Below are 18392 nucleotides of genomic sequence, written 5' to 3'. Positions count from 1 at the left end.
CACTCCTTCTCCCTGCCTTCTGAAATAAAAATAATTAAAGGGGGCAGGGAGAAGGATTTCAATCAAATCCTTCTCCCTGCCCCCTGCCTTCTTTAACCCCTGGAAACCAGTGATCTGTTTCTTTACTGTATGATTTCATCTTTTTGAGAATGTTCTATAAATGGAATTGTACAGCATGTAACCTTTGGGATTAACTCTTTTTACTCAGCCTAATGACCTGGAGATTCATCTGAGTTGTTATATGTATCAATAGTTATTTCTTTTTATTGCTCAGTAGTATTCTAATGTATGAATATATCACAGTTTATCCTGTAGAAGGACATTTTGGTTGTTACCAATTTTTCACTATTACTAATATAGCTGCTGTGAAATTCATGTACTTATTTTTACATGAACATAATTATTTCTCTAAGACAGTGATTCTCAACCAGGTGAGATTTTGGCCCCAAGGTGACATTTGGCAATATCAGAAGACACTTTTGATTGTCACAACTAGGGAAGAATTTTCTATTGGCATCAGGACTGCGGATGAATATCCTAGAATACACAGGACAGTCCACACAAAGAAGAATTTGGTTCAAAATGTCAGAAATGCCAAGGTTGAGAATCTTTGCTCTAGGATAAATGCCCAGGAGTGTGATTGTTGTGTTATATATGAATGTATATGAACATTTTATAAGAAACTTCCAAACTAGTTTTCACAGTGGTTGTATCATTTTACATTTCTACTAGCAAAGTATGAGGGATCCAGTTACTCTACATCCTTCTCAACATTTGGTACTCTCAACATTTTTTATTTTAGCCGTTCTAACAAGTATATAGGGGGATTCATTGCCATTCTAATTTGCATTTCCCTAAATAGCTAATGATGATGAACATTTTTTCATGTGCTTATTTGCCATCTGTGTATTTTCTTTGATGAAGTGTGTGTTCAAGTTGTTTTGCCAATTTTTTTTTAAGATTTTTATTTATTTGAGAGAGAGAGAAAGCATGAGCTGGGGGAGGGGCTGAGGGAGAGGGAAAAGCAGACTCTTCACTGAGCAGGGAGCCTGATGTGGGACTCAATCCCAGGACCCTGGGATCATGACCTGAGCCGAAGGTAAACACTTAACCGACTATGCCACCCAGGTGCCCCTCAAGTTGTTTTGCCATTTTCTAGTTGCACTGTTTTTTTAACCATTGAATTTAAAGTTTTTATTTATCCTGGATACATGTTTTTTGTTGGATGTGAGATTTGCAAATATTTTACATCTTAAAAAATCATATTTTCTTATTGTGTTCAATGTTACTATTGTAATTTGTTTTCATTCTGAAAATGTCACTGATTTAATGGCCAGTGGCAGTCCCCTGTTATCTTTTGAACTTGTCTTTGCTTTCTGGCATAAGAAGACATTTCAGACTCTTGTAGTTTTCCATCCTCTGGAATTGGCTGTTTCTCCAAGGAGCCTGGTTTCTTCTAGTGGAAGGAGATATTTAGAAGCCAAGATTTCAGCACTAGGTGTACACATTTCTATTGGGTTGTTCCCAGCCCTCTCGGTGGCATTGTGTAGACACACACATAAACACACACACACACATGCACTCATTTTACATTTATTTCTTCTCTATATATTCCTCTCTACCCAGGCAGAGAGGCCCGCTATTAGAAATTAAAAGCCTAAGTATTTATTTATTTGATCAATCTCTCATTGTATAACTAATGTCCCATCTCTCTTGCCATCCTCTCCCCAGCCAGAATTCTGACTCACCACTTGGATTCTGACTCTCCACTCAGGCTACCTTTCTGTGTGGATGAACCTCTCACCCTGCTTGGGCTTTGACACTCCATGCTAGACTACCCCTCAACATGCATAACTTCCCTGCAGCTTGATCTCTGACTTACCACCCCCCACCCCATCAAAATCCTTATCCCATTCATGTAGACACCTTTCTTACCCACTTGAGGCTTTTATTCCCCATGTTGGACTACCTTTCACATGGGTGTCTTCCTCATCCTGTTTAGGCTTTTAATTTCCAATAGTGGGCCTCTCTGCCTGGGTGCCTTTATCCTATTCAGGATCCGACTCAAGATGTTAGGTTACTCTATGTAGGTACCCTCCTTATCCTGGCTCTGGCATCTCAGGTCAGATTGCCTTCCCTTACCCTGCCCAAACTGGGCCACCCTCAGTCCCTGGATGCTACCCTTCTCCTATGGGGCATCTGACTTCCCACTCCAGGCTACCTCTCTATGAAGATGTTTTCTATACTCTGGTCCAGATCTTCCACTCTATGTCAGGGTGCCCCACTCTAGAGACACCTTCCTCATTCTGCTTGGGATCAATCCACATGCCAAGCTGGACCTGCCTTTCCATGGAAACCTTTCTCATCCACATCAGGCTCTGATATTTTATACCAGGCCACCTCCAGATTCTCTCCTTGCCCTGATTGGACTATGATACCCTGTGTTAGGCTACTCTTTTACTTGGGCACCCTCCTTACACTAATGAGGCTCCTGTTACCTTACTCTGGGGTACTTTTGCCTTACCCCATATAGGTGCCTACCTTATTCCCTCCACCTCATGGCTTTAAAATTTAATTGTTCAGGAAAGAAAAGATAAAAGGAAGGGGAGAATAAAAAGGTAGGAGGAGGAGAAAGAGAAAGGATGCTTATTTTTGATTAGCATTTCCTTGGTGTATCTTTTTCTATCTTTCTACTTTTAGTGTATCTGTCACCTTATGCTAAAGTGTATCTCTTGTGAATAGCATATAATTTGGTATAATTTATTTTTATCTTGTTGATATTTGTATTTTAATTGGGATATTTAGATCATTTATATTTAATATAGTTACTGAAATGATTGTTTTAAGGTTTGCCATTTTGCTGTTTATTTCTCTTTGTTTTCCCTGTCCTTTATTATTTTAATTATTTTTATTTCATGTTATCTCCTTTGTTGGATTTTTTTTTTAAGATCTATTTATTTATTTGAGAGAGAGACAGACAGCGAGAGAGAGCACACGAGTGGGGAGGAGGTCCCTCTGTTGGATTTGTTATTGTACTTTTTTCTATTATTCTTTTAGTGATTATTCTAGAGATTATACTTAACTTTACAATTCATTTTAAGTTATTATTCTTTCTACTTTATGAGCAATGAGGACTCTTTTTGGGGGCGCCTGGGTGGCTCAGTCAGTTAAGCATCTGCCTTCAGCTCAGGTCATGATACCAAGGTCCTGGGATCGAGCCCCACGTCGAGCTTCCAAAGCTCAGCAGGGAGTCTGCTGCTCTCTCTCGCTCTCTCTCAAATAAAGAAAATCTTTTTTTTAAGAGTCTTTTTTTTTTTTTTTTTTTTTTAGAGAGAGAGAGTGTGTGTGTGCCTGAGTGGAGGTGGGGAAGGGCAAAGGGAGAGGGAGAGAGACAGAATCTTAAGCAGGCTCCTCACTCAACACAGAGCCCAGTGCAGGGCTCAATCTCACAATCCTGAGATCATACTTGAGCTGAAATCAAGAGTTGGCTGCTCGACCGACTGAGCCACCCAGGTGCCCCAATTAAACTCTTATAATAGTTTAGCTCCATTTGCCTGCTCTTGCTTTTGTGCGTGTATTTGTTTTCTACATTTTTATAAATCACCACAAGACGTTGTTGTTTATTTTATTTCATATGAAATATAGAGTATACAAGTATATATAAAAAGGTGCATATGTATGTGTGTATATGTATATGTACTTGTATGTATTATACACACACACACACACACACACACACACACACAGACTCTAAGTGCCTTCATCTTTTCTATAGTTCTGTACTATGTTGGATTGTTTTATTTGAGCCTAAAAATTTTTTTAGTATTTCCTGAGGTCTGCTGGGGTTCTGTCCTGTTATTTTTTATTTTTTCTGTATTTGATTCTAAAAAGTAGATTCTTACTTTCTTTTGAGAATCCCTGTATTTTTATCTATTATCTCCCATATTTTGATCTCTTAATATATTCACAATCATTTTAAAGTTCTTCTTTCTGCACTAATTCCAGTATCTGAATCCTCTGTAAAACAGTTTTTCTTATCTCTTTTTTCTCTCAATTTTTAGTCACTTTTTTCTGCTTGATAAATTTTGTGATTTTTGATTATGCAATGGATGTTGTGAATTTAAAAAATCATAGGGACTGAGGATGCTGTTACTTTCCAACAAGAGGATTTGCCCTTTTCTCTGTTGAGCATATAAAGTGGCTGATTACTTCAGTCATGTCAGGAGTTTTACTGGGTCAGCACTGGGGTGGAGCTATAGTTGACTCATTATACTTTTTTTTTTTTTTTAAGATTTTTTATTTATTTGACAAAAAGAGAGAGAGAGAGAGAGAGAGAACAAGCAGGGGCAGCAGCCGGCAGAGGGAGAGGGAGAAGCAGGCTCCCCGCTGAGCAAGGAGCCCGAGGCGGAACTCGATCCCCGACCTGAGCTGAAGACAGATGCTTAACCCACTGAGCCACCCAGGCGCCCCGACTCATTATACTTTTGATTTTTCCTGATCTTTGGCCTCCCTGGATTTATGCTTTAAGCCTGACAGATCTTTGACTCTTCAGTAGGTAAATACAGTGAGATACTCACTTTAGTATCTCAGATATTTGAGTTCAGCTCTTTCAGCTCTCAGCTCTTGCACCTTTAGAATATGGCAAATGTAAGGGGAGCCCAGCTATATATTCATTGTAGTTACACTTTCTTAAGGGACATTTGTCTCATAAGAACTCAAACATTGCAAGTGATTTCACTTTTCCTGGCTCAGCCCCCTTCTTGGGGATGGTACTTCTGGGTTTTTTATTGTGTGTCTGGAATATGTCCTCAGGTTTGAAAGTTCTCTCCCTCAAGCAGTAATTATTTAGCTTCCTGCCTTATTCAGGTTCAGAATCTGGCAGATGTCTTGAGGAGGAGACCTGATGTTTGTTACAGGCCCCTCTGTCTAGTGGGCCTTCGTTTGTTATTAGTGCCATGACTATGAAGAAGATTTCACTCTGCTTTTCTGACTTAGTTTTCCATTCTCCCATACCATCCTGATACTAAGAAAATGTCCTGTGGGAAAAATTGACTTGGCATTCTGCTAGATTTCACTCCATCATGCCAGCACATGAGTTCATCAAAAGCTCTGGTGATTTCTCTTTCCCAGTGGAGTATGTCTGTCTGTACTCTGTCCCTGCCCATAATCTCCAAAATGCCCCTCTAGCATATTAGATGATATTGTTTCCTGATGCTTCCATAACTTTTCTGATACCAAAAAATGTAGTGGATTTTTAAAAATTTTTGTCTCCTGTCAACTTTCCTAAAAACTTATTTATATTCTAATGAGTTATGTTTAGATTGTTTTGGATTTCCTGTGTGCCTAATTATATCAAATATGAAGAGTGGCAATATTATTTCTTCCTTTCTTATCCTTCTATCTCTCATTTCTTTTTTCTGACTTACTGCTAATGCCATTTAAGACCTTTACTAAAGTTGAACAGAAATGGTAAGAATTGGCATTCTTATTTTGTTCCTAATCTCACAGTGAAGTGAAGTGAACATTTTCTGCATTTCAGTATAAATAGGATGGTTGCTCTAAAGTTTTTTGTGGTTTCCCTTTGCTATGAGGTTTTATCTACAGAATTATTGAGTTTTATCAAATGCTTTATTTGGCTATATTTATATGGTCATATGCATTTTCTCCTTTATTTTATTGATGTGGTGAATCATATTGATTGATTTTTGAGTGTTAACTCACCTTGCATTCCAGGAGTAAACCATCTCAGTCAGAATTCACATACATCCATTTGGTTTTGGATTTTGTTTATGATTTTCTTTTGGATTTTGTTTAGGATTCTTACTTTTATATTCATAAAGGAGATTGGTCTATTATTTTTTTTTCTCCTAATTGTCCTTTTCAATTGGTGAATAGTAGGCAGAAGGTAGGAATTCAGAAGTTCTTCTGTTTTGTGATATAACTATTACTCCAAAATAATACAGTATTACTCTATTTTTAAAAAATAACTTTTTATTTCTTATTTTAAAAAAATATTTGAGAGACAGAGTGAGTGTGTGTGTGAGCAGGGGGAGGGGCAAAGGGAGAGGGAGAGAGAGAATCCCAAGCAGACTCTCCACTGAGCGCAGGGCTCAATCCCACGACCCTGAGATCATGACCTGAGATGAAATCAAGAGTCAGATGCTTAACCAACTGAGCCACTCAGGTGCCTCAATACCTTCATATTTTTGAGTAATTTTAGATCTACAGAAAAGATACAAACATAATAGAGTTCCCTATACCCATCTCCCAGCTTTTCCTGTTAACATCTTACATTACCATAATGTACATCTGTCAAAATTAAGAAGCCAACATTTGTACATTACTATTAACTACACCAGATTTTATTTATATTTCACTTTTTTTTCATCAATAACCTTTTTTTTTGTTCCAGGACCCAATGTATATCACATTCCCTTTAGTTAGCTGTCATATCTCTTTAGTCTCCTTTTGTCAATGGCAGTTCCTCGTTCCTTGTTTTTCATGATTTTGACAGTTTTGAGGAATATTGGTCAATCTGTGTTTGGCTGATATTTTTGGATGATTAGACTGGAATTATGGGTTTTGGCAAAAAATACCATAGAAGGGAAATACCCATCTCTTCACATCATAGCAGAGAGTGTGCGACATCCACATGACAACATTGGTGATGTGAACCATCATCACTTGAATAATATGGTGTTTGTTATGTTTCTCCACTGTAAGATAACTATTTATTCCTTTTTATTACTCTGTTCTTTGGAATCCAATTAATAAGTCCAGCCTATACTCAAGGGAGAAGGGAGAGATTAATGTTCATCTCTTTGGATGGGGAGGTATCTGCATATATTTTTCTGGAATTCTTCTGTAAAAAAGATTTGTCTCCTCTCATTTTTTTTAATCATTTATTTGCTCTATTCTGTTTTAATATTAATTCTCTAAAATCTTAGTACATAATTACAATCTTAAAAACCTCTGGTTCTCCCACTGACAATAAACTTCTTGAGGCAAGTCTTTATTTCTTATTTATTTTTGTACACTCTATGCATTTAACACAGTCCCTTAATTTATAGTAGACTTCAAGTAATTTTTTTAAAATGATTATATTTTTACTTCGACTAAAAAGTACAATTTCCTCAGCTAAATTATATAATAGTATTCTAAATTTAAATTTAAAGTAGATTTTTAAATGAATAAAGTAAACTCATGCATCATTGCCTTATAGTAAGTATTTAAGATAGCAAAGGGTACTGCTGAAATAACTTAACCATTTGAGGTTGATGTATCTCCACAAAATATTCCGAATCTACCTTTGGAAAGAGATTACAGTATTTGATAAGCCACGGATATTACCTTCTGTGTCCTTTCTCTTTTTTGTTCAGACCATCAGAGGTGATTAAGACCCCATTTTCTGCCTTCCCTGGAAAATTGTCATCTGATGCAGTCACTCAGATAACAACAGAAAGTCCAGGAAAAACCATGTTTTCATCTGAGATTTTTATTAATGCTGATGATCGTGGACTTGAAATTCCAGAGCCCAGTGCCCAGAAGCTGGGCAAAGTTCCTACCACATTTGCTTCATCATCTTCAGTCCAACAGATTACTCGTCCTCATGGCACAGATGGTAAGAGAATGTGATTACATTTTAGGTCATATTACCAACTTCTGTAGGAAATGATCCCAGAAATTTGTGAGGGGGTCTTTGTAGTCAGAAAACCTAATTTTAATTTTAAACATTAGGACCCACATGATTCTATCCATCTTTTATTTACATAGCTATGAAAGGAGTGTGATTATGTTTTTGCCTTAATACTAGAGGAGTTAACAACTTAGTTGGGACTCATGCTGCTTGTTGTTGACTTATTTTTATCTCATGATACTTAGAATTTAAAAACTATGGAAGTCTGGTTTTAGGTGGGCAGGTGAATTATTGCCATTTTATATTATATTAAATGTTACAAACTATAATAAATCGATGAAAATACATGTAATAGTGCAAACACAATACCAGTCTGTTTCTTGCTTATAAAACAATGACCAGGGACCCAGGCTGACTGTGGCCCTGCTGTCTTTAAAACACAGAATCCATAATTACCTTGGATTCACCATCACAGTCAACTAGAAGGGACGAAACATGGAGAAGCACATGTGCTAGGCCTGGAAGTGGCTCAGATCACTTTCTCCTAGCTAGGAAATGGTTTAGCTGTGATTTTGAGGATAAAGAAGTAGATTTTGGGGTGCCTGGGTGGCTCAGTTGGTTAAGTGTTTGCCTTCGGCTCAGGTCATAATCCTGGAGTCCTGGGATCGAGTCCCACATTGGGCTCCGTGCTCAGCAGGGAGCCTGCTTCTCCCTCTGACTCTCCCCCCTCTTGTGCTCTCTCTCTCATTCTCTATCTCAAATAAATAAATTAAAAAAAAAAAAAAAAAAGAAAGTTGACCCAAACAGGATATATAACTATAAAAAAAAAAACCAGTTATCTTTGAGTGGTAGGACTTTGTCTTTTTTACTTTTATGTATTCCTTTTTTTTAATGTTGGGGTAATTAGCATGTCTACACTATTGAATATTTTAATTCATAAGCGTGGTATATCCATTCATCTGGTTTTAATTTTACTCATCAGCATTTTGCAGTTTTCAGTGAAGAAATCTTTCCTTACATTTATTTATTAGATATTTGATATTATATTTTTTTGTGACATTGTATACAGTATTTTTTCCTATGTGGTTTTACTGGTGTATAGAAATATAATTGTATTTCTTTATACCAATATCGTGTGCAGTGACTGTGCTAAATTCACTGTTATTCGTACTGGTTTATATTTGATGGCAATAACCACTTAAAAAGATTCTAAACATAATTATTAGGGCAATGCAAATTTTTACCATAATGATATGCCACTACACACCCTTTAGAAAGCTAAAATTTAGTAACAACAACACAACTAACTATACCAAGTATTACTTTTAAAATGTATTTTCTTAATATCAAGAATTTATACTTCTATAATGGAAACTTTATTTAAAAAAAAAAAAAGAAACTTTATTTTGAAGATCTGTCATGTAGAAGAGAATTTGACTTACTTTTTATGACTCTTGGGACAGAATAAGACAGTAAGACCGGTAGTAAGGGGTTAACAAGTTTGAGTTCAGTATAAGATAAAGTGGTTTTTAGTTAAAGCCATCTGTACATGGAATAGATTGCTAAAAAACTCATCTAATGAGGCCTACCCTACCACCCTGTTTAAATTGCATCCTACCCCGATTTCCCCAGTAGTCCTACCTCTCAACATTTTCTAATTGTCTTTTTTATATAACTTGTAATTTATTAAAATACTAAATAATTTATTTAATATGTTTGTTGTTTATCTCCTTCCTCTAGAAGGAGGAATATGACCAAATAGAAGTGGAGGCTATAACCTATTTTGTCTGTTTAAAATTTCCCCTCCTCTATACACTTTTTGTTTCCCTTGACTTCAGAGAGACAAAAACAAGTATATATATATATAAATCTCCTCTATAATAATCAAATTATTACTTTGGCACAGATGTATACCTCCTCCCTCTAGAATGCTAGCTCTTCTTGAAGGCAGAGATATTTTTCTGTTTTAGTCCACTGATATATCCTAAGAATCTTTTTTTTAAAGTTTATTTAGGTAATCTCTACACTCCGTGTGGAGCTCGAACTCACAACCCCGAGATCAAGAGTTACATGCTCTTCCAACTGAGCCAGTGAGGCACCCTGATATATCCCAAGAATCTTGTACAGTGCTTGGCACATGGAAGGCACTCAATATTTATTCAGTGAATTAATAAATGTTTTCTTATTAATTGTTCTGATCTTTATCTCCTTAGCCCAACCTTCACTGTTGCCATATAAGCCTCCTGGTAGTATGAAGATGTACTATGTTCCACAATTAAAACAAATTCCTTCATCTCTGGATTCCAGATCAGATACCACCATTGAGAGCTCACACTCAGGTATTATGCATAAATTATTCAGAATTTTATTTTTTGAAAATTTACTTGTGGATTGGCTGGTTAATTCTAGAATGACATATGAAAGCTCAGTGATATTTAATCCTTCAGTGAAATACGGAGCTTTTCATGTCTCAGTCTCTGGTTCAGAAAAGTGAGTTATTTGGTGAGATGTATTATGTATATGAAAACATTTAATAAGTATTTAATGAAGAAAATTGTATGGGTAAATTGTTTGGGTTAGTGGACTTCATTTCAGACAAAGGTTTCCAAGTTTTTTCTGTTCACAGTGCCCTTAGTATTTTGGTAATCTTTTTGTTCTCATCATTATGTAGAACACATATAAACACAAGAGGTATTTTTTCAAACAGCTGTAAGTTATTAAGACATAAATACTTATTGTTTTGATCTAACAATAAACAAAAATATTAGGTATTTCCTTTTAGTTTTGGGTTTTGAAAGAAAATATTTTACTTTGTTTATAAATAACCACAGTTACTTACTAATGCTATATGTGCAGCTGTTAGAACACTGTACAGCTTCTCAAACCTTGAGATGAAATTTTACACAACCACAGTTATTTGCTGCTTTTACTACAGAAATTGTCAAAAATCTAGTGCAAAGATACAACAGCATTGAAAGGAATGTGGCATTATCTAATATTGAAACTTTAAACTACTTTGAGCTAGTAGCTTGTGCACTGTATACTAGATACCAATTATCACTGTTGTTTCCATAGAATCTTAAAATATCCCAAGTACCCCTATGAGACCACCACAGGGGAACTGCAGATTTAGAAAATGAATAGCACCTCATGCAGCAATTCAATAAATATTTCTTGTGGGGATTTTAAGATAAGAATACTGAGTTGGTGTGGTGTAGGGTTTTGATTGATGGAATAACATTTAGAGTGGTTCATAGGAGATGACTCGGTTCAGTTTAGATAAAAATTTTTTTTCATGATTTGTCAGTAGACATCTTTATATGTGTAGAAATTGCACACAAATGAGAAATTTTCCCTAGTCTTAGGCAGATTTTTTGGGTTAACTTTAAGAGGACCAAGCAAGTATCTAATGGTAACTAAGTTAAAGTGCCTGGTACAACTGCTTCTAATTCCCCACTATGATGCTACTGAAAAAAAGAACCATAAAAATGCTCATATTACCAAATGATAGGATTAATTATTAAGCCTATAACCAAGAACTAGAAGAAATTTCCACTGCATGCAAGGCTCTGATTTTAAAAACACACTTAATGGAGATTTATTCCTGGGTTGCAAGGGTGGTTCAATATTTACAAATGAATCAATGCGATACATCACATTAATAAAAGAAAAGAACCATGTGATCATTTTCAATAGATGCAGAGGAAGCATTTGATAAAGTACAACATCCATTCATGATAAAAACCCTCAACAGAGTGGGTTTAGAGGGAACATACCTCAACATAATAAAGGCCATATGTGAAAAACCCACAGCTGATATCATCCCAAGTGGGGAAAAACTGAGAGCTTTTCCTCTAGGGGCAGGAACAAGACAGGGGTGTCCACTCTCACCACTTTAATTCAATGTAGTACTGGAAGTCCTAGCCTCAGCAATCAGACAACTCAAAGAAATAAAAAGCATCCAAATCAGCAAGGAAGAAGTAGAACTTTCACTATTTGCAGATGACATGATGCTATATATAGAAAACCCAAAAGACTCCACCAAAAAACTGCTAGAACTGATAAATTCAGTAAAGTCACAGGATATAAAATTAACATACAGAAATCTGTTGCATTTCTATATACCAGTAATGAAGCAGAAGAAAGAGAAATTAAGGAATCAGTCTCATTTACAGTGGCACCAAAAACAGTAAGATACCTAGGAATCAACCTAACCAAAGAGTTGAAAGATCTGTACTCCGAAATTGAAGATGACACAAAGAAATGGAAAGACATTCCATGCTCATGGATTGGAAGGACAAATACTGTTAAAATGTCTATACTACCCAAAGCAAACTACACATTTAATGAAATCCCTGTCAAAATACCAGCAGCATTTTTCACTGAGTTAGCACAAACAATCCTAAAATTTGTATGCAACCACAAAAGACCCCAGATAGCCAAAAAAACAACCTTGAAAAAGAAAAAGCTGGAGACATCACAATTCCAGACTTCAAGTTATATTACAAAGCTATAGTAGTCAAAACAGTATGGTATTGGCACAAAAATAGCTACATAAACCAATGGAACAGAATAGAAAACCCAGAAATGAAGCCTCAGTTACATGGTCAGTTATTCTTCGACAAAGCAGGAAAGAATATCCAATGGGAGAAAGACAGTCTCTTCAATAAATGGTGTTGGGAAAACTGGACAGCAGCATGCAAAAGAATGAAACTGGAACACTTTCTTACACCATATACAAAAATAAATTCAAAATAGATTAAAGACCTAAATGTGAGACATGAAACCATAAAAATCCTAGAACGGAACATAAGCAGTAAAGTAATTTTTTTGACATCAGCTGTACCACCTTCTTTCTAGATATGTCTCCTGAGGCAAGGGAAACAAAATAAAAAATAAACTATTGGGACTCTATCAAAATAAAAAGCTTCTGCACAGGGAAGGAAACAATCACCAAAACTAAAAGGCAACCTACGGAATGGAAAAAGATATTTGCAGATGACATATTTTTATAAATATATATATGAAGAACTTATAAAACTCAACACCCCAAAAATGAATAATCCAATTAAAAATGGGCAGAAGGGGCGCCTGGGTGGCTCAGTTGGTTAAGCGACTGCCTTCGGCTCGGGTCATGATCCTGGAGTCCCAGGATTGAGTCCCGCGTCGGGCTCCCTGCTCGGCGGGGAGTCTGCTTCTCCCTCTGACCCTCCTCCCTCTCATGCTCTCTGTCTCTCATTCTCTGTCTCGCAAATAAAAAATAAATAAATAAATAAATAAATAGGAATAAAAATGGGCAGAAGACACGAATAGACATTTTTCCAAAGAGGATATGCAGATGGCCAACAGACACATGAAAAGATGCTTAACATCACTGATCATCAGGGAAATGCAAATCAAAACCACAATGAGAGATCACCTCACACCTGTCAGAATAGCTAAAATCAACAAGAAACAACAGGTGTTCGTGAGAATGTAGAGAAAGGGGAACCCTTTTGCACTTTTGGTGGGAATGCAAACTGGTGCAGCCACTCTGGAAAGCTGTATGGAGGTTCATCAAAAAGTTAAAAATAGTATTATCCTATGATCCAGCAATCACACTAGTGGGTATTTACCCAAGGAATACAAAAATACTAAATTAAATGGACATATGCACCCTTCTATTTATAGCAGCATTATTGATAATAGCCAAATTAGGGAAACAGTCCAAGTGTCCATTGATTGATGAATGAATGAATAAAGAAGACGTAGTACAGGGGTGCCTGGGTGGCTTAGTTGGGTAAGCATCTGCCTTTGGCTCAGGTCATGATCTCGGGTTCCTGGATGAAGCCCTGTGTTGAGCACCCTGCTCAATGGGGAGTCTGCTTTTCCCTCTGCCCCATCCCCCTGCTTGTGCTCTCTCTTTCAAATAAATAAATAAAATCTTAAAAAAAAAAAAAAAGAAGTGGTGTATATATACAACAGAACATTACTTAGCCATAAAAAAAGAATGATATCTTGCCATTTGCAACAACATGGATGGAGCTAGAGAGTATTATGCTAAGCAAAATAAGTTAAAGAAAGACAAATACCATATGATCTCACTCATGTGGAATTTAAGAAACAAAACAAATGAGCAAAGGGATTAAAGGGGGGACAAACCAAGAAACAGACTCTTAACTAAAGAGAACAAACTAATGGTTACCAGAAGGGAGGTGGGTGGGGGGATGGATTAGATAGGTGATGGAGATTAAGGAGGGCACTTGTGATGAGCACTGGTGAGGTGTGGAAGTGTTGAATCACTATATTGTATACCTGAAAGTAATATTACACTGCATATGAACTGGAATTTAAATAAAAACACACTTAATGGGAAAAAAAGACACAATCATTTAATGGCTACCAGAAAGGAAACTTTGATCACTCTTTCACTTTCAACCCCCAGTTCAGAAGACAGAAAGAATGCCTGTACCAGTAAAAATCTGATCAGATGTCTCAGTAGTTTTTGAGGCCTCTATTGTGCTACTATATGTTTATGTCCCTAACTCTCATCTAGTTGGAGACATTAATTTTGAGAAAAAATTGGACAGTGGTGGAAAGAGAAAATAATTCAGGGATGGTACATTGTATCCTGAGAAATAATGTCCCTGTAAATAAAGTACTGAATACATCAATAAGGCAGAAGGAGATCCAATAACTATATATATATACACACACACACACACACACACACACATACACACTTCAGATTGTAGTTTTCATGTTCTCCATCTATTCTGAGAATGGGGGAGTTGACCATAGTAAGATCCTTTCTTAAACCAGTAGAGCTACTCTAGATGAAAACCTAGGAATTGTTCTAATAGCTGTTAATTAATATATCATGCATCTATATATATGAGAAGGATCCAATTAATGTTTGGGGCCAAGGGTAAGTCATATACCATTAGTAGCAAATATTTGGGCCAATAGATTTTTCCTCAACTGAGAATGAATAAACATTTAAATTAATGAAATCCCTAAAATATAAACAAGGCAAAGGTAACAGATCAATGAAAGAAAGAGATCAATATTAGAAATTTATGTATTATGCCCAGTAACATTCTTAAGTAGAACAAGACTCTATTTATATTAGATAGTAAGTTCTGAGACATGTCTTTTTTTTTTTTGGTAAGTCATTTTATACCCCATATCAGTATTCATTTTAGACATTCAAATATTTATATATTGATAATCACTGTATAGGAGCGAAAAGCCGGAGGGAGGGAACTGGCTGGACCATTTAAAGGAAGTGGGGCATTACAGCAGAGAAAATGGTGGAGTAAAGACCTAAGATTTCGCCCCTTGGTAAAAGCAACAAAAATTGGCAAAACTTCAGAAAATTTTTCCAAAATTCTGGAAATTAACCAAAGGCTTACAGCAGCCCAATGAACATTTATTCAAGAGAAATGGCTGTATCTTGGTAAGAACAGTAAGCTTTGTGGCATTTAACATCCCCTAGTCCCATCCTCACACTCAGCTCAGTAATAACCTTGAAAAATATCAGCCTGCTTTCCCAGGACTGGAGGAACTAGAACAGAGCCACACCTGTTTCAAAACTTCATTCCCAAAGAATTGTCAGTATTTGATCTGTCTGGTGGTTCCCTGGAAGATGCCATTCAAAAGACCTGTCTTTATTTAATCTCATTCAGAGCTATCCAGTGTTAAAAGCCTGTGTGTGTGTGTGTGGGTGTGTGTGGGTGTGTGTGCATGTGTGTGGGTGTGCATGGGGTGTTTGTCAAGAACATTTACAGGCAAATGTTTTAGTGTTATAATGCCTGAGGTGATAGGCAACAACTGAGGCAAACAATAGACTAACCCAAAGCTTAAAGGTAAAAACCAAGGATGAGATGTCCATAGATGTTTTGAAAAGCTTTGACAGGGGTGCCTGGGTGGCTCAGTTGGTTAAGCATCTGCCTTTGGCTCAGATCATGATCTCAGGGTCCTGGGATCAAGCCCTGCATTGGGCTACCTGCTCAGCAGGGAGCCTGCTTCTCTCTCTCCCTCTGCTGCTCCCCCTGCTTGTCCTTTCTCACCTGCTCTCTCTCTCTCTGTCAAATAAATAAAATCTTTAAAAAAAGAAAAGAAAAGCTTTGACATATTCCTGGGACTCTAGAAGACTGTTTACATGCATAGGCCTATGTGTATTCTCAGGGAAGACCTGAAAAGACCCTACCCTTTATCTCTGGTTGTGCTTCAGTCTCTCTGTAAGAAGAAAAAGAAGGCTAAGGCGAGTTGACAACTGCCTGGCTCAAAGTTGAAGGCATGCCCTGATATGCACGAAAAACCCCTTTGCAAATCTTCCTGATTTACTGGTTCTAGGTGTTTAAGGAAATCTTTGTTTAGGCATTAACTGACCACTAAACTAGTTGAGTAGAAACTTGAATAGATTTTACAGAATTCATTCAGAGAAGTTACTTTAAAAAACAACATAAAGCAACAACAGCAAACTTTGGAGAGTGGATAGAATCTGATTTCTGAGATTACCATATTTTATTATTTAAGATGTTAAGTTTTCAACAAAAAAATTATAAGCTATGAGATTAAAAACGAAAAAATAGGATTCATAGGCAAGAAAATAACAGTTTAGGAATTGTCTCTAGGAAATTCCAGATGTTAGACTTACTAAACAAAGACTTAATTAGCTATTTAAAATATGTTCAAAGAACTAAATGAAACTATGTCTAAAGAACTAAAGAGGGGCACCTGGGTGGCTCAGTTTGTTAAGCGTCTGACTCTTGATTTTGACTCAAGTCATGTTCTCAGGGTCGTGAGATTGAACCCCACATCGGGCTCTGCACTGGGCATGGAGCCTGCTTAAGATTCTTTCTCTTACTCTCCCTCTGCCCCCTGCTCCTACTCATGTGCTTGCTCACTCGCTCACGTGCTCAAAAAATAAATAAATAAAAACAAAGAACTAAAGTATGAGAACGGTGTCTTAACCAAATAGATAATATCAACTAAAAGTTATGAATTACAAAAAGAAATCCAAAGAGAAATTCTGGAGTTGAAAACACAACAAATAGAATTTAAAATTCACTAGGAAAGCTCAGTATCAGATTTGAACAGGCAGAAGAAAGGATCAGTGAACGTGAAGATAGGCCAATTGAGATTATTCAGTGTGAGAAACAGAAAAAAAAAATGAAGAAGGAACAGAATCTCAGAATCCTGTGGGACACCATCAAGTGTACCATTTACATAGAATGGGAGTTCCAGAAGGAGAGACGATGAGACTGAAAGAATGTTTGAGAAATAATGACAAAAACTTCCCAAATTTTATAGCTACTATTAATCTATACATCTGATAAGCTGAAGGAAACCCAAACAGGATAAACTTAAAGAGATCCACAATTAGACACATCATAATTAAACTGTTAAAAGACAAAGATAAAGAGAATGTTGAAACCAGCAAGAGTACAAGGGATCCTCAATAAGATTAATAGCTGATTTCTCATCAGAAACCTTGGAGGCCAGAAGGCATTGCAATGATGTGTATTCAAAGAGCTGAAAGAAAAAGAAACTATCAAGCAACAACTCTCTATCTAGCGGAACTACCCTTCAAAAAATGAAGGAGAAATTAAGACATTCTCAGATAAACTTAGTTTATTGGTAACAAACAGACCTATAGGAAATACTAAGGGGATTCTTCAGTGGACACTACCAGTAATTTGAATCCATATTAAAAATAAAGAACACTGGTAAAGATAGCTACACAGGTAAATAATAAAAGACAGTATAAATAAATGTATTTTTGCTTATAATCCCATTTTCTTTCATACAACTTTAAAGACAAATACATAAAACAATAGTAATAAATCTCTGTTGTACAAAAATGTATAGCGATATTGCTTATGAAAATAATAGCATAAAGAAGGGAGGAGACAGAGCTATGCAAGAGAAGAGTTTTTGTATACTGTTGAAATTGGTATTAATCCAAAAAGATTGTTAATTTATACTAAAATGTGAGTCGTAACTCCTGAACAACCACTAAGAATATAACTCAAAAATATATAATAAAAGACTCACCATAGGAATTAAAATGCTATACTAGTAAATATCTATTTAGCACAGAAGAAGACTCCACACCAGGCACTCCAGACATGGGGGACCCGCACTGGGAAGATAAATCCCCATAACATTTGGCTTTGAAGACCAGAGCGGCTTAACTTCTTGAGTTTTGACAATCACTGGGGCTTAACACCATGAACTTTAAAAACAAGCAGGCTCTGCTTTGGGATAGCCAGAGGGCAATAGGAAACTGAGTCCCCACTTTTAAAGGGACAGCACAACAGCCCTTCTGAGATACAGTATAGAAGCAGTAGTTTGGAAAATGCCTAGAGGATATGGGAAGATCTATTTACTAATCTCAGGTGTGCTGTAGGAGCAAGGATCTTTAGATTTCTCCAAGAACAAAAGAGCTAGTGCCATTTCTCTTCCCCATCCGCAATCCTAGATACATGCACATTTACTGGAAGAAGCATGAACACTCTCCACCTAGTTTTGTTAATAGGATGCCCGACTCCCATGTTGTACCCCCATGGATCTGCCCCATCCAAAGTGCTCTCAGCAGAAGTTCTCCAAAAGCTTCCAGGTCTTCTCCCACAAGCATACCAACACATACCTAACTTTGCTAATAGTGTGTCCTGCCCCCACATTCTCCTGCGGATTTGCGCCATCTGACCCACTCTTGGCAAGAGTCCATCCAGAGTGGCACCAGAAGTATGGCATTGTGCAAGTAGCC

At 36.7% G+C, this 18392-nt stretch overlaps 1 protein-coding gene across 8 annotated transcripts in view; it reads left to right on the top strand.

The window, feature by feature from the left end:
• The window catches only part of ALMS1 (ALMS1 centrosome and basal body associated protein), a 190092-nt gene that overhangs the window by 104830 nt on the left and 66870 nt on the right, over positions 1–18392 (top strand). For all 8 annotated transcript variants that reach the window (XM_032410684.1, XM_032410690.1, XM_032410686.1 and 5 more), the window contains 2 exons: positions 7380–7621; positions 9850–9975. In XM_032410684.1, the coding sequence (XP_032266575.1) occupies positions 7380–7621; positions 9850–9975 (368 nt within the window). The remainder of the gene's footprint in view (positions 1–7379; positions 7622–9849; positions 9976–18392) is intronic.

The sequence above is a fragment of the Phoca vitulina genome, unplaced genomic scaffold, assembly GCF_004348235.1.
Source record: "Phoca vitulina isolate PV1807 unplaced genomic scaffold, GSC_HSeal_1.0 scaffold12, whole genome shotgun sequence".
NCBI classification, from domain to species: domain Eukaryota; kingdom Metazoa; phylum Chordata; class Mammalia; order Carnivora; family Phocidae; genus Phoca; species Phoca vitulina.
Note: the sequence above shows the minus strand (reverse complement) of the source record. Positions and strands in the feature narration are given on the sequence as shown.